Source organism: Budorcas taxicolor, chromosome 12 (assembly GCF_023091745.1).
Source record: "Budorcas taxicolor isolate Tak-1 chromosome 12, Takin1.1, whole genome shotgun sequence".
NCBI lineage: Eukaryota > Metazoa > Chordata > Mammalia > Artiodactyla > Bovidae > Budorcas > Budorcas taxicolor.
In genome coordinates this window covers 71,779,299-71,805,710 of record NC_068921.1, presented here as the reverse complement: position 1 = coordinate 71,805,710, position 26,412 = coordinate 71,779,299, and the positions used below count along the sequence as shown (strand labels likewise).

Here is a 26,412-nt window from a genome sequence, read left to right as displayed (position 1 = left end):
CCAGGTATCTCTTGACTTCCTAGATTTGCATTTCAGTCCCCATGATGAAAAGGATATCTTTTGGGGGGTGATATCCTATCTAGAACTAAGGTTCTAGAAGGTCTTGTAGGTCTTCATAGAACCATTCAACTTCAGCTTCTTTGGCATTACTGGTTGGGACATAGACTTGGATTACCATGATATTGAATAGTTTGCCTTGGAAATGAACAGAGAGCATTTTGTCATTTTTGAGATTGCACCCAAGTACTGCATTTTGGACTCTTTTGTTGACTATGATGGCTACTCCATTTCTTCTAAGGGATTCTTGCCCACAGTAGTAGATATAATGGTCATCTGAGTTAAATTCACCCACTTCACCCCATTTTAGTTCATTGATTCCTAAAATATCAATGTTCACTCTTGGCATTGCCTGTTTGACCATTTCCAATTTACCTTGATTCATGGACCTAACATTCCATGTCCCTATGCAATATTGTTCTTACAGCATTGAACTTTATTTCCATCACCAGGCACATCCACAACTGGTTGTTGTTTTCGCTTTGGGTTAGAGGAGCAGATTTCTCCTGATTCCACTAAAATGAATCTGATTGTTCTCAGGCTAGAGTCGCAATTGCTCATAGCCTTGGGTAAAGACCATCTGCCACTTGATTGTCTCAGTTCTCTAAGAGATAAAACTAATAAGTCAATTGAGGAATCATGGACCAAAGAGCAAGAGAAGGAGAGTAACTGCAAGGGGTTCTAAGAATGACCTTGGAAGCCCAGAGAAGCTGGGGAACCTTCTTTAGTTCCTGTCACAAATTTGTTCAGCCAGGCCCTTCTTGTTTTGAGTATTTGGCCAAGTGACCTTCTCTCTATTAAAGAAAAAAATTTATTGGGGTACAGTTGATTTACAGTGTTGTGTTAGTTTCAGGAGTACAGCAAAGTAAATCAATAGACATATATCCACTATTTTTAAAAGGTAATTTTCTTTAAAAAATAAAAAGGCTATTACCGAGTATTGAGTAGAGTTCTCTCTGCTATACAGTAGGTTCTTATTAGTTATCTATTTTATATATATTTCCATGGTGGCTCAGACTGTAAAGAATCTGCCTGCAGTGCAGGAGACCTGGGTTAGATCCCTGGGTTGGGAAGATCCACTGGAGCAGGGCATGGCTACCCACTCAGGGATTCTTGCCTGGAGAATCCCCATGGGCAGAGGAGCCTGGCGGGCTGCAGTTCATGGGGTTGCAAAGAGTTGGATACGTATATAGTAGTCGATGTATGTCAATCCCAGTCTCCCAATTTGTCCCTTCCTCCCTGCCCCCCTGGAAACCATAAGTTCATTTTCTACATCTGTAACTCTATTTCTCTTTGGTAGATAAGTTCATTTGTCCTGCTTTTTAAGATTCTGTGTATAAGTGATACCATATGATATTTGTCTTTGTCTACAACTGGTTTTCTCTGGCAATTGGGATGTGCTCTCTTCTATCTGACCACTAGTGTTAACATCAAAACAGCAGGAAATGGTTGCTGGGGCATAAATTCCCCCTTGATCAGCCAGCAGGTAGTCAAGAGCTTTGTAGTGGTCAAGTGTCATGTGGGCCAGAGGGTCTAGTGAAGATTTTGTCATTCTAAGGTTAGATCTGGGTTCTCTACTTACCTAGGCCAGTCTCTGACTTTTTTAAATTTCTTTTTTTTTATGCTTAGGTTATTATAAGTTCTTTCTCATGCTAGGCTCACCGGGGATCTTACAAGAGTGACAACTGCTATTACCAGTCCAGCTCCCTCCTGACTAGATGAATGGCCCCTTTGATTCACAGGTTGTGCGAGTGTAATTAAAATCTGAATGTAACCTTGATCTGGGTGTGAACAATCTATAGCCCAGTGTCCCCTGGTAGTTTTTTGGAGACACTTGATGACCCAACATGGGTGGCCCTAACCACAGGGACCTCGAGGAACAAACATCCCTCAGGGGCACACACACCGTCTTTGAATTTTACTGAGTCTTGTTTAGGCTCATGGTGGTGCCCTTCCATCCAGGGTACTTGCGCATGGCCAGACTCCTCCATGTTTGGTATGATCCTGTCCCCAGAGCCCTTAAGCATGATGACTATCTAGAGTTGGCCATGCCTGTAGGTGGAGGGCTCATGATGAACGGTTGGTTGGACCCCCAGAAAACAGGGATTTGACTAACACACAGGCCTTTGCAGGGGTGTGGTGGCAGTGGGCAACCTCGATGTCTCCGGGCAGAAGCCTGGACGTGGAGGAATTAAACCGTAGTTCGGTGATGCCGTCAGCTGTTAGTGCAGTTCCCTGAAAGTCTGGCGGGCTGTATTTATTCCTCGACTGAGGCTGATGGTGATAGATCCAACAGTCAGTAAAACTTCAGCCCTTTTGTATGTTTGAATGTTACTTTAAAAATAAATGAATCTGCCAGGGAGTGATACCAAGGAGGACCATAAGAAAAATCAACTGTATTTTAGTTGGGAAGGTATTACTTATCTTGAGGTTGTCTTCAGAAGGTTGGGTTCAGAAAGAAGTTCACATGAGTGTTCTGGCTGAGGGGAGTCTGACAGGACTGTAAGGAATTCAGGGTCCAGAGCCTGTTAGACTCAGGGTGTTGTATCCATAAGATAATTCCTGTAAAAGCTCCTCTGTGTTGACAATTGATCTGAGGAGATCTTGAGACCTCAAGGTTGCAACTGCTTTGAATATAAACGGTACTAAGACACTTCAGTCATGTCCGACTGCAACCCCAACTGGTGGGGTTGCACCAACTGGTGGACTGTAGCCCACCAGGCTGCCCTGTCCATGGGATTTTCCAGGTTTAAACACTGAAGTAGGTTGCCATTTCCTTCTCCAGGGGATCTTCCCAACCTGGGGATCGAACCAGCATCTCTTACAACTCCTGCTTTAGCAGACAGGTTCTTTATCACTAACACATGTAGGTATCCTTCAATCTGATACATTTCAGAAGATATAAATCCTCAGTAATACAGGAACATATCTTCAACCTTACCCACAATGGCCATTCAGCTCTATTCTGCATGCCTGAACCACTGTTACTTTATTTTGATTTCTAAACATATTTTTTCATTAATAATTAAAGCAGATGTACAATGAATGTTTGGTAGGCCACAAACAGGCTCCTTTAATTAAGTTATGTAATATATAAGCCAGCATGACTTTCCTATACCTAGAATGTATGTGTGTTTGTAAGCATATATCTAATTTTCCCCATATCTTTATATATTTAAAATGTAGAGTTTTTTTTTTTTTTTTTTAACAATGTCCATGAATGTAGGTTTCTAACTAGAGATGTGTAATTTGGATATATGTCACTCTCCTTTTAATTTTTAACAGGTGGCTAAACCCCTTGTTTAAAATTGGTCACAAACGGAAATTAGAACCAGATGACATGTACTCGGTGCTTCCGGAAGATCGCTCCCAGCACCTTGGAGAAGAGCTGCAAGGGTGAGCACAGGCAGCAGGGAGGGGGCGAGGGAGAGTGAGAATTTTCACGTGGGGCTAAAGGTTTGGGGGAGGCTTTGCCTTCCTCTGGGTTCTCCTGAGTCTCCTCCCCTGGCACTGTACGCTCATCCCCTCAGGTTGACCCTGGGCTTAGCCCATTTTGGAGGCTGGGGGAGCCCATGTTCCCTGTGCATCTGTGGACGTGGAGGGAGCCCGCAGCCATGGCCCTGGAGGCCGAGCTCTGTCCCCGGAGGTGGGGTCCATGGAAGAGGGAATCTGCCCTCCTGAACTGCTCATGACCTGTGAGTCCAGCAAATCTAGGCAGGAACTTGTTTCCAGAATCTGGGACTTTTCCCTCAAGGCCTGTTTCTCTGGAGCTTCAGAGTCTGCACCGCTCATCTTTCAGGAGCCCTGTGAGCAGGTAGCCGGTGTCTATTGCGCAGCCGCAGAGCGCCCTGTAGTGCAGGCTAGTCTCCCCCTCTGCCCCTCCCCCACTCTGCCCCTCCCCCATTTCCCCTCTGGGGGACATGCTGTTTACTGTGCTCTGTTTTGTATCACAGGTACTGGGATCAAGAAGTTAAGAGAGCCCAGAAGGATGCACGGGAGCCCTCTTTAGTGAAAGCAATCATAAAGTGTTACTGGAAATCCTATTTAATTTGGGGAATGTTTACATTTCTTGAGGTAAAAGATATTCATACTGTGCACTGCTTATTGGTATATGTATTTCAGTACCGAGGTGGACGGGACTGGTGGGGAGAGAGACCAGTAGTCTAAGGTCTGGGATAAACCCTCATGGAAACATGATGGAGCTCAGAGGTTGTATTTGCCTTTAGAATGGCAAGAACTGGACTCCAGGGGTTACTATTTTTCAACTGATTCAACAGTATTGTGGAAAGATGGCCTTGAAATAAAAGACATTTTATATTATGGTAGAAAGTTCCTGGTGCTCCATATAAACGCTGACTGATCTTTGACCAAAAGAAGATTCCAGCAGCCTCAGTCAATATGTGCCCTGTGGTTGAGAGGAAGGTAAATTGGACCCACGCCCAGAATAACGTACATTTATGGCACTCATTTATAGTTTAACAAGGTAGAAATTGTTCCCTTGACCAGGTCACATCTGATAAATGCTTTTCTAAGAAGATACAATCGCCGCTCCTCTTCCAGGGCAGCAGAACCCAGGGCCCTGCATCTGGACTGTAGCCGCCCAGAACTCCTAAGAGCACACCTTTCCCCAGGCTGCCCCCTTCCCCGTGGGCTAGCACTGTGAGCAAAGCCCCCATGGGAAGGAGCTCCAGCTTCACCATGAATTCTGTGCACCCTCCACGCTGCTTTCTTTCCCTGGTTGTGGGAGCAGATTCCTCGTTGAAGGGGGATTCTGGTATCCTGGCATTGGCAGAGGGTGTAGGAGGGAATGTGCAGGGCAAACCAGAGACAGAAAGCTGTGAGGTCAATGACCCCCATGACCCTGAAGATCCTGGGTCAAGATCCCCCAGAGGACAGTTCAACTGGGGACACAGTGCTGGCATCCCCCTGTCCTGGCTGAGCCTGCTGGAGGTCTGCTGCAGACCCCCCTGGGGGGCTTGTGCTCTCCATTTGTCCCTTGAAGATGCAGTTGCTGTGAAAGGGGTGGAGAAGGTGGAGAAGGTGTGAGTTGTCCTCAGTCCATCGTGTTGGGGGTGAGGTGGGCCAGGTGGTTTACAGGCGGGCGGCGTGGCTCTTGTTTAAAGCCTGTGCTGGACTGAGGGCACTGCGGGCAGTGGGCAGCTGGGAAGGTGAAGTCCCCCCCACATAACTGGAGAGACCAGAGAATCTGCCAGCTCCCAGGTGACTGGATGGTCCTGGGGGATGGAGTTCTCACTGATGTCAGAAGAGGATTGGCCATTGTGCCAGAGGGTGGGACAGGTGTGTGGGGCAGGTTGCCACCTTTGAGAGGGCACTGACCACCTAGGTACTGCAGTGCCTTGTGAAGGACGGGGTGGGAGAGGGAGCAGGAGCCCATCAGGCTGCCCCCGCCCTTGTTTGTCCCATGCGCAGCTGTCCAGTCATGGAATTTCCACATAGTCATAGTAAGTCTCTGTTTGAAATACACAGGTGGCAAGCTGGTGTGGCCTGTTTGTTCAGGATTTCCTGACTTCACACAACAGAGCTCTCATGAATTCTGCTTATCAGGAAACCCTGGGGCCTCGGTTTCTGCCTGTGGCTCATGCCAGGTGCCTGGTTGGATGAGTGGCCTCCGGGTTTAATGTTGGATCATATCCTGGAGCAGGTCTTTCTCTACTGTCCCTGGCTGTCTAGTTTCTCTTTGGTACCAGATGCTAAAGAGTCTTAAAGTCGGGTGGGTTCAAAGCATAGCCCATGTGGCTGGGTTTGAACTGAGCTGCTGGTTTTTCTTGCTGTCCTGGGCTGTTGGCTCCTTGGCTGGGGTCACTAAGCCTTGCCTGGATCCCACCCTAATATGAGTCCTGGGTCTTGGCTGTGGCAGCTCATGGGAGAAGCAGACATAGAGGGAGAGGCCACAGGATCTGGGGTTCTTCCTGAGAGGGAATCCTCCCCACTGTGGTGCTGGGAGTGTTGATTTCACAGTTGTCCAGCCCCAGTAATACTTCCTGCTGGGGATCCAGGAAGGCCAGCCCTGGGGCTGCATAAGGTGGAACTGGAAGAGCCCTGGGCCCTTTCAGGAGGTTGGTCGCTGGGTGGTCATGGCAGAGAAGAGGGGAGGAGAGGACGTAAATTTAGGGGCTCATCTGTGTGATAGTACTACTAGTACTAGTAGCAATGCTAGTTAGCGAAATAATTGATTTTCTGAAGCAACTACCTGTGTTGTGATCAATCTATATTGCTTGTTGTTCTTTATATTTTAGATGGTGGAAGATCTAAACTCAGCCCAGGATTTTCTAAAACACAAACATGTTTCCTTTTTGATCTCCAGCCCTCTTTTAATCCCTCAGGTGCACAGAACACCCCGTGGATCATCCATGATCCCAAGCAGTGTGGTCTTACCACCCACAGCATGAGCGGGGCCTCGCAGGTACTCCTGGCGGCACCAGTGGGAGAAAGCAGGGTGGCGCCAGTCCAGAGTGAGGCTTTTAGTGTTTTAGGGTTTTGAGATGTGAAAACCTCTGTCCTATGAGAAGGGCTTCCTTGATAGCTCAGCTGGTAAGGAATCTGCCTGCAATGAGGGAGACCTGGGTTTGATCTCGGGGTTGGGAAGATCCCCTGGACAAGGGAAAGGCTACCCACTCCAGCATTCTGGCCTGGAAAATTCCATGGACTGTTCTGTGAGAACTGAGGAGTATTTCTTCCTCTCAGAGAAAGGCTGAGGAGCACTTGCCAGTCACCCCTAATTAGAACAGAACAGCTGGAGAGCTCCCAGCACCCCTGGCCCCTGTGTGCACCTCCATGGGTAATGTGGGTGGAGAGGACAGGTCCCCACCTGCCTGGGGCCCTCAGGGTCGAGAGGAGGAGCCTGAAGCCTCTGCCTGGGCCTGAGTTACAGAGACCACCTCCCCAGGTCATCAGCGCTTCTCTCTGAGTGGTGAGGTCTCCATTGCTGGTATTTAAGTGGGGTGACTTCAGAGAGCTGGAGTGGGTTCACCCAGTCTCCTGAGAAGGGAGGAGTGGCTGGGAGTTATGTCCTCTTCCCAGAACTGTTAGATATGGCCCAACTTTGTCCGGCCATTTGGCCTTTGTTTGAAGCCACTTTTGCTGATGGTCTCTGGTCCAGGTGGAGGCTGTGGGAAGCCCATGTGTTTATAAATCCTCACTTTGGAGCTCAGTTGATGGGCAGGAAGTAAACAGAATTCTCTGTGTCCCACAGTGGGCTTTGTGCCTCAACTCACGGTTGGTTCCCCAAGAGCTGAGCGGCCTTTGCATTTATTTCCCAACCCGTTCTTCCATGTGTCCCTCACTTCTGCTCAACCCAGGAGGCTGAGGAGTGGCTGCTGGTGGCAAAGATACTGTGGGCTGAGAGCAACCACTGAGGACCACACAGCAAGGGAGAAGAGGAGGGGACCTTGAGCCAAGCAGAAGGGGACCTGCCGAGCAGACCTGCTGTGTGCGCCCTGCTGGTTCTTGAGAGCATAGCATTAGCCCTTGCTGCTGCTGCTGCTAAGTCGCTTCAGTCGTGTCCGACTCTTTGCGACCCCATAGACGGCAGCCCACCAGGCTCCCCTGTCTCTGGGATTCTCCAGGCAAGAATACCTGCGTGGATTGGCATTTCCTTCTCAGAGCATCTTCCCTACCCAGGGATCGAACCCGGGTTTCCCACATTGGAGACAGACGGTTTAACCTCTGAGCCACCAGGGAAGCCCAAGACCTAATAAAATACAGCTATAAAATGATAGGTAGGCTGTGTAAAAGGAGAAGGCAATGGCAACCCACTCCAGTACTCTTGCCTGGAAAATCCCATGGATGGAGGAGCCTGGTAGGCTACAGTCCATGAGATCGCTAGGAGTCAGACAGGACTGAGCGACTTCACTTTCACTTTTCACTTTCATGCCTTGGAGAAGGTAATGGCAACCCACTCCAGTCTCCGAAGTGACTTAGCAGCAGCAGCAGCAAGGGCTAATGCTATGCTCTCAAGAACCAGCAGGGCACACACAGCAGGTCTGCTCGGCAGGTCCCCTTCTGCTTGGCTCAAGGCCCCCTCCTCCTCTCCTGCTGTGTGGTCCTCAGTGGTTGCTCTCAGCCCACAGTATCTTTGCCACCAGCAGCCACTCCTCAGCCTCCTGGGTTGAGCAGAAGTGAGGGACACATGGAAGAAACCATTAGCTTTTAGGTGTCAGTAATACCCACAGTCATGACCCTGAGTTATAAATTGGAGTTTTATATCCATCTTCTTTTCTTTTTCTAAGCATATGTAAGTTTCTAATGTAAAATTAAAAGAATTTTTTAAAATTGAAGTATGATTGGCTTACAATGTTATATTAGTTTCTGGTATACATCATTAGTGATTTAATATTTTATATGGTACATGATAAGTTTAGTTACCAACTGTCACCATGCAAAGTTATTCCAATATTATTGAATATATTTCCTATGCTGTATATTATAATCTTGTGATTTATTTATTTTTTAAACTTTTACATATTTATTTTTTGTCCGCAATCCCCTTTTACTTATTTTATAAGTTGGAGTTTGTACCTCTTAAGTTCCCTCACTTGTTTCACTTGTTTCCTCCACCCACCTCAATCCATTTTCTTTATGTAGTCAAGGAGGTAGGAGACTCTTTTTAAAAGATTGTGTTCATATTGGTTAAAAATTTTAGCAATCTGCTTATAAGTGAAACTTTAATTGCAGTCTAGAAAATTTGGCTTTACACATGACTTTTCTCAAGAGTTCTTATTCCACTGTGACCACCTGTGAGCAACAGTGAGTTCTTCAAGCCCTTTGTGAATCCCGCCTCTGCCATTAAGAATAGAGTAAATCTCTTATCAGGACTTCTAATAATAAAATGATGTAAAACCCTTGTTTTTATGGTGGTTTCAGAGCTCTCTGTACTGTTGTAGCTCGTTTAGCTGTCCCAGGATTCCTCCAAGGGAGGCAAGGCCAGTATTTTCACAAATAAAGACCCAGAGGCCCAGGAGGGCACATGATGGGCTTGGGGTCATGTGACTCGCAGGTGGCCCACCTGGTCCCTGAGGCTCAGTGTTCTGACCGCTAGATCCGTGTTCTCTGTGTTCTGTTCTCTCCTCCCACAGCCTCCACTGAGGCTCAGAGCCAGGAGGAACTGCTTTTCTAGAAACAGCTCTGTGCTTCTCTGTCAACTGCTTTCTATAGTGTTTTTTTTTTTTGTTTGTTTGTTTTGTGTTTAATTTCCTGTAGATTTTTAAGAACATTTCAAAAATATAAAAATAGAATAGACTGAAAATGTAGCACAATGTGTCACTCCAGAATAGGGCTCTCTGGCAGAAAGATTGTTGTGCATTGATTCTGTTTTTGAGAAATAGACACAGGAGAAACTCTGAAGAAAGAGTAGAAGTTATTCTTCTGAGGGACATTTACACTGATAGAGGAAATCTTCATTTGTAAAGGTGTCTCCCTCTCTGTACCAGAAAAAGAAGGATGGCTGTAAGTCACAGCAGAATCCTGTTGAAGGACAGTCTTCAAGAAGGATGAAATCTGCTTAACAAACCCAACCCTACTGTGGTTTAAGCTGCTTTTCCTGTTAACCTGTCATTGGCGCTGCATCACCTTTTCTTTTGTCTTTAGGGGGAGATGGCATTTAAGGTGATGGCCTGGGAGTTACTCCTCAGGGAGTTACTCAGTTCTTGATATTTCGCATGTGTATCAGAAATACACGTTAATAAAATTCTGTTTGATTTTCTCTTGCTATTCTGTCATTTATTTCAGAGATCCTCAGCTAAGAATGCAGAAGGGTAAAGGGAACTAAGCCCCTATATCACCCTAAGTCAGCTTCAATAATTACCATAATGAGCAGTCTTGATTCATCTGAAACTCACCCTCACTTCCCAAGATCATTTTAAAGCAGTTCCAAGCCATCATATCATTTTTATCCATAAATATTTTAGTACATATCTTTAAAAGATATGGAATCTCCCCCACTAAACATATTTAGCATAAACATTATTATTATTATTCATAAATATTAACTTTAATATCATTAGTATCTAGCCAGTACTCACAGTTGTCTTTTTCCCCTCTTCTGTTGGAAGCAGTATTAAATAAAGTACACTTGGCTGACACAGGTTATACAAATTACCTTTCTGTTCCCCTCCACCTCATGTCTCTAGTTTGTTTGTTCTGTAGAGATTCCCACAGCCTGGATTTGGCTGATCGCTTCTCCCCCTGTGTCAATTAACTTGTTCTTCTGGCACCTTAGGTTGGTGTTTAGGTCTAGAAGTTGGATGTAGCTCATTTGGATTTTCTTCACCCCTTTCGTCTATGTAGGAGGTAGGGTTGTATATATCCGTTATAAGGTACATAACATCTCGTGTGTGTGTGTGTGTGTGTGTGTGTGTGTGTGTGTGTGTGTGTGAGTGTGTGTGTGTGATGTTGGAGCTATTCACGATCCTTGCTCAAGATCCATTAATTTATTAAGGGTTGCAAAATGGAAATGTTTTAAGCTCTTTGGTTAACACTCACCTATAGTATTTATAGGGAGAGTAGCCTCTTGAGGAATCTATATGCAGGTCAGGAAGCAACAGTTAGAACTGGACATGGAACAGCAGACTGGTTCCAAATAGGAAAAGGAGTCCATCAAGGCTGTATATTGTCACCCTGCTTATTTAGCTTATATGCAAAGTACATCATGAGAAACGCTGGACTGGAAGAAACACAAGCTGGAATCAAGATTGCCGGGAGAAATATCAATAACCTCAGATATGCAGATGACACCACCCTTATGGCAGAGGTGAAGAGGAACTAAAAAGCCTCTTGATGAAAGTAAAAGAGGAGAGTGAAAAAGTTGGCTTGAAGCTCAACATTCAGAAAACGAAGATCATGGCATCCGGTCCCATCACTTCATGGGAAATAGATGGGGAAACAGTGGAAACAGTGTCAGACTTTATTTTTGGGGGCTCCAAAATCACTGTAGATGGTGACTGCAGCCATGAAATTAAAAGACACTTACTCCTTGGAAGAAAAGTTATGACCAACCTAGATAACATATTGAAAAGCAGAGACATTACTTTGCCGACTAAGGTCCGTCTAGTCAAGGCTATGGTTTTTCCAGTAGTCATGTATGGATGTGAGAGTTGGACTGTGAAGAAGGCTGAGCACCGAAGAATCGATGCTTTTGAACTGTGGTGTTGAAGAAGACTCTTGAGAGTTCCTTGGACTTCAATGATATCCAACTAGCCCATCCTGAAGGAGATCAGCCCTGGGATTTCCTTGGAAGGAATGATACTAAAGCTGAAGCTCCAGTACTTTGGCCACCTCATGCGAAGAGTTGACTCATTGGAAAAGACTCTGATGCTGGGAAGGCTTGGGGGCAGGAGGAGAAGGGGACAACAGAGGATGAGATGGCTGGATGGCATCACTGACTCGGACGCAAGTCTGAGTGAACTCCGGGAGTTGGTGATGAACAGGGAGGCCTGGAGTGCTGCGATTCATGGGGTCACAAAGAGTCAGACATGACTGAGCAACTGAATCGAACTAAAGTGAATGGAGATGCAGAGGTCGAGAACAGACTTGTGGGCATAGGGAGGCCTGGCGTGCTGCGATTCATGGGGTCACAAAGAGTTGGACGTGACTGAGCGACTGAACTGAATTGAACTGAGGTGAAAATAATTTCAGTTTTTAAAACCTGTTTTCAAAATGATGAATTGGTTCCCCTCTAGTGAAGAGAGGGGCTAGTGAGTTTTCATGGTTGTTTGGTTTGGTTTTGTGAATGTCAGTTTGAGCTTATGGATTTAAGCATTGGACTGATCTGCTTCAGTCCATTTCATTTGTTATGCTTGTGGCAACGTTTGGCCATATTTGGGCAGTGGGAGTATATCCAGGTTGGGTCCTAAGTCTTTTGCACACACTCTAGAAGTCTTGGCTAGTTTTCCTTTTCTTTCTTTTTTTCCTTCATATGTTTTGTTTTTGTGCTTTCTGATATGACAGGATATTTCTAGTTCGTTTTGTACGCATTTGCTCAGCCCTGGAATCATCCATTTCTCCAAGCAGCATTGTCTTCTTTTAGTATGAAATGGTATTTAAAGACTATAGTCTGGGTACTGGAGAAGGCAGTGGCACCCCACTCCAGTACTTTCGCCTGGAAAATCCCATGGACGGAGGAGCCTGGAAGGCTGCAGTCCATGGGGTTGCTGAGGGTCAGACACGACTTAGCGACTTCACTTTCACGCATTGGAGAAGGGAATGGCAATCCTCTCCAGTGCTCTTGCCTGGAGAATCCCAGGGACAGGGGAGTCTGGTGGGCTGCTGTCTATGCTGTCGCACAGAGTCAGACACGACTGAAGTGACTTAGCAGCAGTCTGGGTACTAAAGGAGCTTATTGCTCTTGGTTACTGTTTCTTGGCTTTTTTCATTAGACAAAGTTAGAATACATCTTTTAAGGTAAACAAATATGTTTCTATGGGTGTTTCCAATCCAAGTCAGACGCAGGACACTAGTGTTTTTACTCCATCTTATTGTGCTTACATCTGTATCTTTTTCTCCCATCTTCTATTCTCTGCCCCAAGTCTAAGCCCAATTCTTATTGATATCAACATAATTATTCATTTGTTTTATCTTATAATGTGACTTCTGAAAACATTATAAGATTTATCTTTTTGCAGTTCATAGTGTCTTCATGTGGGTGTATGACACAGAGAATGTGTTTTCAAATTGTTTTGTTTAAAATCACTTTTGATAGTTCTTTTTTGTATGGCTCTGTGAACCAACAGGATGCATAGATGTTGAGGTACCTTTATTTAAATTTACTTTGAAATTTTAGAAATTGCTTTTAAAAAAATTAGTTCTTTTATGATTATAATTCTGTATAATGTTTTCATGATTCCAAAATCAAGACAAGGCTACTTTTAAAGAAGGCTGATAGCCTCGTTAGCTCTATTCTAATTCTCCTTCTCCTTTTAGGGATAACTTTTCAGGCTAATTTTGACTCATCTTTTTACTGATGTTTTTAAATATAGTTTTATCTGAAATTTTATTTTTCCTACTGTGCAAAATGAAAATTTCAATACTGTAATCTCTGGACTTGGGTTTATAAGGATTTTTCTGGAAGCATGAAATGTGCCATGGAACTTTGGATAAAACTCTGCGATCGTTGTAATTCCTTCAGAGCAGGTCTGTAGCCATTCCAGGCTCAGATGCCAAGACAGTGCAAGAGTGGAGTTTAGCAGATGCTTACATGGGGTTAGTTTTTGCATCCAGAATCTTTCAGGGAGAGGAATCTGCAGGCTTCATCACTAATCAGTTGAACCTAAACCAGTTTCTGGAGGCTGGGCTCAGGCATCAGAGTGCCCTTATCCCCATCCAGGTGATGCTAAGGTGCAGTCAGGATGAAGACCACTGTGTTAAAGATGAGTGAAGGCTAGGATATCCAGAATGCTGGTGGGTATGATTTCCCAGAGTCACTGCTTTTCCTCCTTATCTCTGGATTTTTCTCAACTCCACTTTAGAACTCCCCCAGTTCTAAACATTAGCTGCCTGTTCAATTTTTTTTCCTACAAGCTCACTTGTTTCTGCTTATATGTTTCACTCAAGTGTTTTTCTTTGTTAGCTTGTTTCTATTTTTGTGTTTTTATTTCCATGAATAAGATGTGGGGAAATTGGGTGAGAAATGTTTCAAGCACATTAACTTGGAGAAGGAATTCTATCCACTGCAGAAGTTCTAATTTCTAACCTAACCCTGCAAGAAGTTATTCTAAGAAGCAAAAGGTGTGACCCAATATCAGGTGCTTTCAGGAGGCTGAATACCAAGGCCTCTGTCAAGAAATGGCTACCACAAGCTTCCCTGGCAGTCCGGTGGTTAAGACTCTATGCCCCCAGTGCAGATGTGAGGGTTCTTGATCCCTGGTCAGGGAACTAAGATTCTGCATGCCACATGGTGTGGCCAAAATAAAAAGTCTGCCTCAGAGACTCAGACTCTCAGAGAATCCTGAGTAATGGATGTTGTGGTATTAACTTCAGCTCTTTTAAAGATCCTTTATGATTTCAGAGTTGTGAAGAATTCTTGTGAAAGAATAAGAACTATATTCTCAATTGATGTGTGGAAAGAATATACATGTGATCATAGATTTATGTCAAAGAGGAAGGGTTTAAGGGACAGTGTTTGACCTCATTCCTGCTGATCAAGAAAATTTCAGTATGGTTAGCTTCAAGGTTGATAATGAATATTTTCTCAGTTGTTTTTATTTCTTTTTAGTTGACGGTGAGAATCAGGAATGTACAGATGAGAGAATTTCTTGGTGCTGTCTGCCCACACCAGGGTACACGTGGTGGGGGCAGCTCCCGGCAATGGCTGCCACCAGTGTCTGTGTCCCTAGGGTGAGCCACAGCCACTCCTTGCCTCTCTGAGAGACTCTCCAAGGCAAGCAGAGTGTTCTGAAATTGGACCTTTCCTTGGGATTCACATCACTGTTTCACTTGGAGTTAATACTCGGAACAGAACATTGAGCATATGCAGGAGTTAATCTTCTGGTAGCTGGAAAATCTTTTGCCTGGTTTGCCTCAGCCAGTTTTACCAAATGTCAGAAATTGAAACACTCACAGATTACAAATGCTGCTGCCAGCTGTCCTATGAAATGACTGTTCATCTAACCTTTCCTTGTGTGTGGAGGGGACAGATCTACTCAGTCTACCTTTGATGACTTCAGTGACTTCTGTCCTGTGTGTTCTGGAAGGTTTGAAGAATCATATTTAATATGTGACTTCTTACTCTCTATATGTACTTGGGGTTTTGTTTTCACAATTGTGTGCTATTCACTATTTTGCTTTTTGTTTTTTTTCTGTTTGAGAGACATTACTAGAAAATTGTTTTTTACTTGCTGCTATTTTTCATATGGAGCATAATATCCATTTTCTGTTTTCCATAGTTGCAACTTGTGCCAGGGTGGAGATTCCTTGTGCACTGTGCTTTTCGTCACTTCTGTGAGTCGCCGGGGCTGCTCTTTGCTGGAGGCACAGCTGTGCATGTGTGCTCCGTCACTCAGTCATGTCTGACCCTTTGTGACCCCAGGGACAGTAGCCCACCAGGCTCCTCTGCCCATGGGATTATCCTGGCAAGCATCCTGGAATGGATTGCCATTTCCTCCTCCAGTGGATCTTCTCAACTCAGGGATCAAACCTGCACTTCCTGTGACTCCTGCATTGAGATGGATTCCTTACCATTGAGTCATCACAGGAAGTCCCAAAATAGTGCTTAAAAATAATAAATGACTCTCCTCCCAAACTGCATCAGTAACAATTCATGTCTGAAATCCTTTGTTATCTTTTTGAAAGATAACACATTTTCTATTCCAATTAAATAATAATTATCAAGAATAAAAAGAATTGACAGATGAGTGGAAGATGTGAGCCATGAACTGGCATTATACCTTAATGAGGCTATTTCTCCAACTGTTTGTTTGTTTGTTTGTTTTTGGCTGTACCAGGTCTTAGTTTCTGCGTGTGGGATCTAGTTCGCTGACCAGGGATTGAAACAAGGTCCCCTATGTTGGGAGTGTGGAGTCTCAGCTAAAGGACCACCAGGGAAGTCCTTCAGCTGGGTTATCAAATATTGTTTCTCAGCGAAAAACTCCAGATATGCTTAGGCAGTAGTGACCTGCCTTTATTTACACTCTTTATTGCTGGATTTGTTGCATTTATCCATACTCTGTTTGGTGAGTGACATTATTTTTATTTCTCCTGTAATCACAAGGATGTTAGCTCAAATAGAGACCTAAGTAACAGGCAACAGTGATTCCCAAAGAGAATCATAAGTTTTAAGAAAGTTTGGGATGGCAGATATTACTGCTGGGCTTCTGGTGGTTTGTGGCTGCAGGGCTGGGCTGCCCTTGGCCATACCTGGGCTGGGACTGCCTGTGTGTACAGTGTGATATTCTTGCTTCTCTGTGTGAGCCTCCACATTTCCATCTCAGGAAACTATAAACTGTGTTTGACAATCCATTTTATGAGGGACTCTTCCATGAACTCTCTATGCCTCTTGGGATGGGTGACAGGACACGGTAGAAATGTATCAAAACTGATCACTTTACTCCAGTCTGATGATCTTATTTATACTTCAACTAAATAGTGTTCCCTTTATCCTCTATAGTAGATGAAAATTTCCATGACTTCATGGAGGGAGAGGCAGTTGGTGCAGCCTGGGAATGTGTGTGTGTCCATTTGTATAGAATAAGACAGGAATGCTAAGGTTTAATGAGACCCCCATATGAGGGATGGGGACATCTTTTGATAAATATCCTGATCAGGCACTGGTTGGCTGAACAGAAAATGCTTTTGTGTGTGTGTGTGTGTGTGTGTGTGTGTGTGTTTGGTGTTATGGATTATCCTTCCCTTCCTCTTATGTATTGGTTCCTCAGCTTCAGACAGACAGAAGAGAGTTATCAAAGCATACCTGTCAGGTCAGCCAAGCTTCCCCTGTCCGTATTAGTAAAGCAGGATTGACAAAAAGGAAAAGCCCTGTTCCTGAAAGACTTCCAAACTTTTAACATTTTGTCTTTTGAGAAGTCTGTGGAGGAAATGATGTTGAGGGTCAAGGTGTTTACTTTTGGTGACTTGGATTCATTGAGTGTTTGGTTTTCTTCGATGGTGGAGAAAGAAGGGGATCTGGAGAGAAAGAGACCTTCAAGGAGTGACTAGAGGGAGGGAGTAAGTTGTGGGGGCGACGTGGCTGTTTGGCAGGGTGGGTAGGTGTTGCTGTTTCTTTGCCTTTTTCTTTCGGAAAGAAGCTTACTCAGAGTGGAAGCCTCAGTGCACTCTGAGTCAATTGGTTTAGCCTTGGGGAAGAGATGATTGGGAATATTTCTTCCAAACCACCAACGGCAGTGGATGGTGGATGGAAAACTATGGAAGACATGATTTTTTAGCTTGACCTCCACCATATTTAATTTTTCACTCCAGGGAACATTCCAGCTTCTAGAGGGTAGAGACATATTGAGGCAGTGCTCTCGGGAGCTGAGAGCCTGTAGAGCTGCCAAGCCTGGTTTCTGAAGCTGGTTTGGAATGGAAACCAACTGAAGCTGGTTTCCATTCCCTTGACCTAAAGACATGTGGAGTTTGGGATGGAAAAGAGTGGATATGTTTGTTCCAATGTCTCAGTTCATAAAGATTCACAAAGAAGGTAATGAAAGTGTGTCTCCCATATGTGAACCAGGTTGACTTTCTATTGGGCTGGGACATTAAGAATACAGGGGACAAGGGCAGGCTGCCAGCAGGCCTCTTCATATGGAAGCAGATTTCTTACTCTTCCTCTGCCACCTTTTTCCTTATTCATCTTAAGGCTCAGTTGGTATTGAGCCTGGTTGTGGTATTTACTGAGCATTCACATTACACTAAGCATGATACTAAGGCTTTACTATCTTTGAATGTAAAATTTTGTCTTAAGGTTAAAACTGTTGTCTACTTGTCTTATAGGAAATAGTGAATCTGCAAATTTTTCTTTTAAATTAGCCATGAATGTAGCATTTTGTCAAAATGTATTTTTAGCATGCTAATGTTAAAAGTAAACCTTGTGTAAAGAAAAACTGACATTTCTAATTAAGACTTTTCTTTTCTTTTAGGAAGGCACCAGAGTAGTTCAGCCCATATTTTTGGGGAAAATGGTTAGTTATGTTGAAAACTACGATCCCAGCGATTCTGCCGCTTCACACGAAGCCTACGGCTACGCAGCAGGGCTGAGCGCCTGCGTGCTCGTGTGGGCGGTTTTACACCACTTGTACTTCTACCACATGCAGCGCGTGGGGATGAGGCTGAGAGTAGCCATGTGCCATATGATCTACCGCAAGGTGAGTGTTACTCAGTACCATGGTGTGTTCCTCCCCTGGAGCATCAGAAATATTTTGAGAAAGTTCTCTGTAAATTAAAAATTTTGTGACTGGGATCATTTATACTTTGCTAGGGCTTCCAGATGATGGTTCAGTGTTAAAGAATCTGCCTGCCAATGCAGAAGACACAGGTTCAATCCCTGGGTCTTAAAGATCGGGTGGAGAAGGAAAGGGCAACCAACTTCAGTATTCTTGCCGGGAGAATTCCCTGGAGCCTGGCATGCTACAGTCCATAGGGCTGCAAAGAGTTGGACATGACTGAGTGACTGAACAGAAACAGAGAAGCTTATTTGCATCAAGCCAAGTTTGTTGTCCTTTAAGCAAACTTTACAAATATATAATAAAAAATTTTCTATTGAGATCAGGTCAAGACTGCCTTTGATGACTTTTAGTCATAGGCTGTTACACAATATCTACTAAATTTGTAACAAAATCTAATTAAAAAATATGTACCAAAAATATAACATTGATTTTCAGTGTTTTCATGCCAAAGTAGTATTGATGGAAATTTTGTTTTTGTTGTTGTTTTTGTTCATTAAAACCTTCATTTATATCAAAGTTGTATTTGAAAGTGAACCTCAGTGATTGGATTAAATCTAGGAAATTTAATTTATAAAATTAAATCTAGGAGAACAAAATGTGTTTGAGAAAGGGAATGATTACATTTTTATCTGGCCCATTTACTCATATTCAGTAACATTGTGTTAACTAAAGAAAAATGTAAATAGAATCTAGGCCATATACAGACTCACTCACTATATTATATAATTATGATTGTTTTAAGGTATTAAAGAAAATAGTTGGATATTTGGGATAAAACTTGAAATTTTCCATTGTCCTTGGCAAATTTGGAGAGAATTTGTGGCAGTTCATTCAAATTATTTTCATAATTAAATATTTCCTTTTTGTCTCTAGTATGCATTATAGCAGTTTTAATAAGACCTGATTTGATGTGTTCAGTGATTTTCTATTGAGAGATGCCATAGAATTATTTTATAGTTTATTTTGGTCTTAGGTAATATAAAAAGAGTAAGAATTTCAGGTGTCTTTACGAAGAAATTGTCACAGATACACTATGTCAGGAGCTAAAGACTCTGTATAAACTTGTTCCTGTGTATCTTGTTGCTCTGGGTTGTTGGCTTTTTTCAAATCCTTACTTGACTGTATTGTATACTTGAAAGTTGCTGAGAGTGAGCTCATCTCACATACACAAAATGATAACTACATGAGATGATGAATATGTTAGTTGGTTTTACTATAGAAATCATTTCCCAATGTGTATTTTTAACAAAACATCATGTTGTGCACCTTAAATATATATAATTTTTATTAAAAAAAATCCTTATTGGAAACTAAACCAAGCAATTTAAATCAAAGTTATTGCTTCTTTTACCTGGTTTCTACTTACCTAGAGATTCTGTTTCTTAGGAATGTTTTTCTTTGCAAAATGTAAGGTGTCTTCTCTTCTTCCCTTGAGCAGAGTCTTATTAATGTCAGGGCTGTGTGAATCCAGGGCCCTGACATCTCACGGTCTGTGTTTGGCTATTGCACGTGAGCAGGTTTCCTCTTGGGTGATGTGGAAATGGCAGCGGTGCCCGTGCACTCTAGTCAGGGGTCTTCCTTGTCCTCCATCGTCATCTTGTGTACATGTGTGCTTGCTCAGTCGCTAAGTTGTGCTCTGTGACCCCATAAGCTGTAGCCCGCCAAGCTCCTCTGTTCATGGACTTTCCCAGGCAAGAATATAAGAGTGCATTGCCGTTTCCTCCTCCAGGAGAGGTAGATTTTTAACCACTGAGCCACCAGGGAAGCCCTAGTCTCTTTTGCAGTCCACCATTTAGCAGACAAATACTTAGATTTCCCCACAAATGATGTTTGTCTTCCTAGATCATGCTTAGCTCCCATGAATATGCATGAAATTCACCAGAACTATACTGTGAAAGCCTTAAGTTAGGTGTGAGCTGATGGTTCAGTCAAAGCTTACTCTTTGCTGTACAGGTGAGCCATAGTCCACCTGTTTTTCTTCTTTCCAACTAACACTTTGGAACATCACCTTTGCGGAATCTGATCTGACCTGGCACGTATGCTTGTGTGAAGATAAATTTCTCCCAAAGGTGTTCATTTGCTGGCTTGATTATGCCTGAAAGACTGTCCCTGTATGAAGTCAGGAATTTTAGAGGTTAAACCATAGACTTTATCTGAAATTCAAGAAATGTGGGAAAGACAAATTCCCTTGTGCCTAGCCTTGCATCTAGGGCATCCCTGGTAGCTCAGATGTTAAAGAATCTGCCTGCAATGAAGGAGACCTGGGTTCAATTTCTGGGTCAGGAAGATCCCTTGGAGAAGGAAATGGCAGCTTGCTGGGGTCCAGCCTCAGCAAAGTCCAGGGATACCCTCAGGATGAACGGTGTTGGCGAAAAGAAAGAGAGAGAGAGAATGACACGGGGAGGCGAAGCTTTGGTGAGCAAGGCCCGTAGCTTTATTTTCAAAAGGAGCTTTTATACCCTAAGTTGTACATAGAGAATAATGAAAGATGCAGAGTCATGCAGGGTCAGCAGCCCTGACCCTTATTTGAACCAGGCTTTCTTTCTGCATACCTATCTGTATACACAGGTCTTAGGTGATTTACATCATCTTCTGGCCAGGAGGCCTGTTAACATTTTATGACCCTTTTTTTCTGATAAAGGTCAGTCAACCAGAAAACTTATTTTCTCTAAAGTCTGGTACCACTCTCAGAAAGTACTAAATAAAGTTACATTCTTCCTAGTTCAAGGGTACATTGGGTTACAACAAAAAGAGAAAATGTATTAAGTCAAGGTCTAATGTTATTAATGCCATGGCTACTACTTATTTTTTCTATGTATCAACTATGTTAATCAATGCGTTCCCAGATACACAATGAATAAAAGATATGAAAACTCGGCAGCAAGCATTGGCTCAACAATTAAACCATCCACCAGTACTATTCTAATAATTTTTAACTCCTCTGGGGCTTCCCTGGTGGCTCAGAGGTTAAAGAGTCTGCCTGCAATGCAGAAGACCTGGGTTCGATCCCTGGGTCGGGAAGATCCCCTGGAGAAGGAAATGGCAACCCACTCCACTATTCTGGCCTGGAGAATCCCATGGACAGAGGAGCCTGGTGGGCTACAGTCCACGGGTTCGCAAAGAGTTGGACATGACTGAGTGACTTCACTTTCTACAGGCTCTATATTTTTAGAATGTTTTAAACTTCCCATGCCTATCACAGTTGGCAGGCTGTGAACAATCACATGCGTAGTTGTAAAAGTCTGGATAAACCTGTCAGGCAAGTTAGAAAGCCATCAGAGGGGTTTAAATTGAAACACTCCTATTATGCCCAGGAGACTTATTAACCTATGCCCTAAGTTAACTTTTTCCAGAGAAAGGTGGTCAGGGATTGCTGGGGTCCAGCCCCAGTGGATGCAGGGAATTCGAAGTGGAGACAGAGTTGGCAATCAGGAAAGAATAGCTTAATTAAGTATTAATTAAATATATAAAGAGAGATAGAATAAGGATAGCTCAGTGGGAAAATCAGTTGAGAAAAGAGGCTGAATAACTTGGTTTGCGTGGAATACCAATAAAACCTTGAGACAAGAGGTTTGCACTACCTATGTAGGCCGCAGGCATCCTCCTGTTCTCCCGAAGCAGAGGAGACACTAAGGCCTCCCCGGTCGGATCTTATAAGTCCAGGCATAATTAGCAGGCTTGGCGGGCATCCACACTCCAGATGGGAATTCAGCCAGAAAAATGGAGAACAAGAAAGAACGACATGGGGGAATCAGTCTCTCCAGGAACTGATCTGATTTCTTTATTTTTCAGGTTTGCTTATATACCATTTGTTACACATAGAGACAAATGGAAATTTCAAAGTCACGCGGGGGTCAGCAGTCCTTACCTTTATCAAAATCAGGTGCTTTATATAAATGTATACAAAAGGTCTTAGGTGGTTTTACATCATCTTCTGGCCATGAGGCCTGCTGACATTTTATGGCCCTTTCTTCTGATAATGGTCAGTTACCAGAAAACTTATTCTTACAGGGGTGATTTTCCTTAAACCAGGCGCCACCCTCTGAAGGCACCAGATAAAGTTGCATTTCTATAGGGTGAAGGTGAAGTGGGTTACAATTAAGAAAGGAATTTACTTAGCCTAAGGTATAACATGATTAATATCAAAGGTTAATACTTATTTCTCCTATATGCTAGTTATATTCATTATAAGGGCAGGGAATATGGAGAATTAGCAGCAAATATTGGCCCAACAAATGAAAAACCCTTCACCAATATAATTCCTAATCAACCCACTATACTATACTAATAATTTTCTAACTTCTCAAAAGAATCTGTATTTAGAAAGTTTAAAGCATCCTGTGCCTCTCACGGTTGGGAGGCTGTGAACAATCACATGTGGCTGGATGAACCTGCTCAGGCAGGCTAGAGAAACTTCAGAGGAGTTTGTAAGTTGAAACACTCTTGTCACGCCCAAGAATTTTTATTAACTTAGAGCTGTAAGTTAACTCCTTCTTTGAGAGAGGTGTTGGGGGCAGCCCCCCATAAAGTCAGAGGCGTAGGTGAGAGCATAAAGCAGTAAAGTAGGAAGACTCTGGTTTTGGGGGTAGATGCTTGGGAACAGGGGGTCTCCTGAGGCTCGATCCCGCCTTTGCATATGCCGAGCCTCCTTCCTCATGACCTTTGCCATGGGCGGAGTTCCTCATGCTGGCTCCTGGCAGGGGATAGCCCCCTGTTAATGCCAGAAGAGTTGGTGCAAGGCATAAAATAGTATGACAGACAGATTCTGGTTTCAGGGTAGATGCTCGAGCAAGTCCAGGGGGTCCCTCAAGTCCTGATCCGCCTTGCCCATCAGGTCTCTTCCCCATGACCTTGTCATGGGTTGGATCTCCCATGCTGGCTCCCGGCAGCAGCTCACTCCAGTATTCTTGCCTGGAGAGTCCCATGGACAGAGGAGCCTGGCGGGCTACAGTCCACAGGGTTGCAAAGATTCGGACATAACTGAAGTGACTTAGCACTAGGACCAGCATTGCATCCAGAATCCTGCTGAGGTGCAGAAATAAGACACTTCTTTTTTGCAGGTTACAGGTGGGCTGATTCCTAGGGGCAAATCTGGTGCTACAGAGCAGCTCTGAACATTTGTGGTTCTTATTCAACTTCTAATCCCTGGTCCTGGGAAGAAACCACATTGGGTGTTAGAAATGGGATGGCTACTAAGCTCATAGTCGTAATTTATCGGCACCGTTGGTTCAAGGCTGGGGCACATCTCCAGGAGCTCTCTAAGGCTGCACATCTGCAGCTTCCTAAAATGCCCATTCAGCATTTTAGTGCTCTTTTCAGCTGAACTTGGAATGATCTTTCAGGAGGAATCGTATGTAAAATGACTTGTCGTTTATTCACATTTCCACAGCTTTGGTAAAATCACTTTTGGCTTTTGATCATGGATTTTTAAAATTGTGACAAAATATACACAATATAACATTTACTATCTTAACTCTTTTTAAGTATGCCGTTTATTCACATCAAGTACTTTCACATTGTTTTGTAGCCATCAACATTGTTCATAGCTAGAACTTCCCTCCCCGCATCCATCACCATGCCACTTTTTCTCTCTCTGATTTTGACTACTCTAGGTGCTGTGTATAAGTGGAATCACACAATGTTTGTCATTTTGTGTCTAGCTTATGTCATGTAGCACAATGTCTTCAAGGTTCATCTATGTTGAAGCCAGTGCCAGAATTTAATTTCTTTTTAAGGCTGAATAATATTCCATTGTAGACCTATACAACATTGTTTGTATCCATTCATCTGTCAGTGGATTTTGGGGTTATTTCCATCTTTTGGCTATTGTGAACATTTGCACACAGGTGTGCAAAAAGATCAAGTTTGTGTGTTCAATTCTTTTGAGTACATCCGCAAAAGTGGTCTTGCTGTACTAGATGCTGATTGTATGTTTACTCTTTTGAGGAACTGCTATACTCTCTTCCATCACAGCTATACTGTTTTACATTCACACTTGACTGCTGAGTTTTCTGTTTAACTCAAGGACTAAATGAGAAGTTTTTATGAACCACGACATTTTGTTTGGATCAGAGTCTACTTGATGGTTTGTTGAAGCAACTCGTGGTGTCTGTTCAGGTTCCTCAGGTTTCTAGGGCATTTTTCAGAGTTGTTGTTGGTTTTTTTTTTTTTTTTTTTTTTTTTTGTCAAATAAAGGGACTGTGAAACACAGGCTGTGATTTTTAAATTCAGAAGACTGGCATAAAGAACTCTTTAGAATGAAGACGCTAAACCAAAAGTTTTAAAATGACATCACCCACAGAATTAATGATCGATTCCAGATTTATAGTCCAAGTCTCTTATTTTATTTCCTTAATGCAGTCTCTCTACTCTCATCTAATTTGTCTCAAAATTAATTTAGTTGGCCCCTAAGTCTAAATCTACGCCCTTTATACTTCAGGCAGGTCCAAGTTCACTGAGAAACTAGGTGGGGGATTTGCTTCTACCTCCCTCTCCTCCCTTTGCTGTCCTTGCTGGCGGGGCTGCCATCACACTAAGTTAAAGGCTGAAGAAGGGTCCCTAGAGCCCCGCTTTCAGGGATCATCCTGCCCGTGCTGACACTACTCAAGACCCCACGAACGCATGCTCCATTGTGTTATGTTCTAAGATGACTTGATATCACCTTAGGAATCCGGATCTCTGTCTCCCTCTCTCATTTCAGGCCCTTCACCTAAGTAGCTTGGCCATGGGGAAGACCACCACAGGCCAGATAGTCAACCTACTGTCCAATGATGTGAACAGGTTTGACCAGGTAAGCTGCCCCTGAGGGATCCTCTTCCATGTCCCATCTTTCTCACTGGGTTCAGCTAACTGGGATGCCAGGTGCTGGCATTTGGTGTTGGCCAGGGTTCTGCTGAGGACTTAAGACAAGAGTTCTTTTTATCCAACTCTCATTTCCTCTGAGTGCAACTTAGATGTAATAATGTGGATTGTAGATGAGGGTTTTGTTTTTCTAGTAATAGGCAGCCGTGTTCTTGCCCGGCTAAGTGAGTGTCCCTAGGGGTCCTCCTGGCATGGCCCTTCTTGGCACATGGAGTCAGTGTTGTTGCCTGAACTGTCTCCCTCCTCCTCTGGGTGATGAAGGCCTGGTGGGCAGGGGTTGTTCTTTCCCCTGTGCCCTGTTCAATGCCTGCTGCATAGGGAGCCTGCGAGGAATAATGCCAAGTGGGTGGCCCTCAGCCAGACACAGCCTACTCTCTTCTGTCCCCTCACACTCTGTTTTCCACTGACTTTATGAATAGATCACAGTCTCCTGGGCCTTGTAGCTGTTGGTCAGACACTTCTCTTTCAGTTATTCATTCATCAAGCATGAAGTAAGGCTGCTACTCAGTTTCAGGGTTGAATATGATTTAGTTTTTGCTGTGGAGAAACCACAGCCCATTAGGGAGGTAGGTACACAAATAATTACTAGAGTGTGTGGTACTTATCAGAGAAGGCAATGGCACCCCACTCCAGTGCTCTTGCCTGGAAAATCCCATGGATGGAGGAGCCTGGCAGGCTGCAGTCCATGGGATCGCTGAGGGTTGGATATGACTGAGCGACTTCACTTTCACTTTTCACTTTCATGCATTGGAGAAGGAAATGGCAACCCACTCCAGTGTTCTTGCCCGGAGAATCCCAGGGACGGGGGAGTCTGGTGAGCTGCCGTCTACGGGGTCGCACAGAGTCGGACAAGACTGACGCGACTTAGCAGCAGCAGCAGCAGTGGTACTTATCATAAGATAAGTTTCTTGGGTGCTAGAGTGAGCAGGGGGTGTGAATATAGGGGGAAGTGAGAGTTTGGGGATGCCCTGAGCTAATTTGTGCTGTAGACAAAATCAACATTTTCCTTCAGGTGGAGTTCTCCCTGGATGTCCCTGAAGCTGGCCCTATGCTGCCAGGAGCAGCAGCATCTGGGGGGAGGTGGGGGACATGGGTTTCTGCTTTAGCAGGTTTAAAACCCACTGAGATATCCCTGTTTAGGTTCCTGTCTGTTCTTTCAGAACAGATTGTTTCTACACTGTGTCTTTACTGACTTTGATTGTATACAGTCCCAAGAAGGCTTTGTCTTTCTCTTTTTAGGTAATGATGTTCTTGCACTATCTGTGGGTGGGGCCACTGCAGGCTATCGCAGTGACCGCCCTGCTCTGGATGGAAATAGGAAAGTCGTGTCTTGCTGGGATGGCGATTCTCATTATTCTTCTGCTTTTGCAAAGCTGCTTTGGAAAGTTATTTTCATCACTCTGGTAAGAGAAACACTGGTTTAAAAAAATAGGTGATACATGCTTGGTAACATCCACAGTCTGTTAATGAAGTCGATGCTTCTGTTCAAAAACAAAACCAATGCCTTCTCTAGTCTCTTCTTTGCATGGGTTGTAGATCCTTCAGGCTTAGCCAGTGGAGGCTCTAGCCTTAAGCTGAAGGCTGATCTTTAAATAGAACTGGC

At 43.8% G+C, this 26,412-nt stretch overlaps 1 protein-coding gene across 1 annotated transcript in view; it reads left to right on the top strand.

Moving 5' to 3' along the window:
• Positions 1-26,412, top strand: part of LOC128057633 (ATP-binding cassette sub-family C member 4-like) — a 163,668-nt gene that overhangs the window by 5,734 nt on the left and 131,522 nt on the right. Inside the window, exons 2-6 of the mRNA XM_052650094.1 lie at positions 3,343-3,453; positions 4,011-4,131; positions 17,643-17,867; positions 24,649-24,738; positions 26,049-26,212. Coding sequence (XP_052506054.1) covers positions 3,343-3,453; positions 4,011-4,131; positions 17,643-17,867; positions 24,649-24,738; positions 26,049-26,212 — 711 coding nt within the window. The remainder of the gene's footprint in view (positions 1-3,342; positions 3,454-4,010; positions 4,132-17,642; positions 17,868-24,648; positions 24,739-26,048; positions 26,213-26,412) is intronic.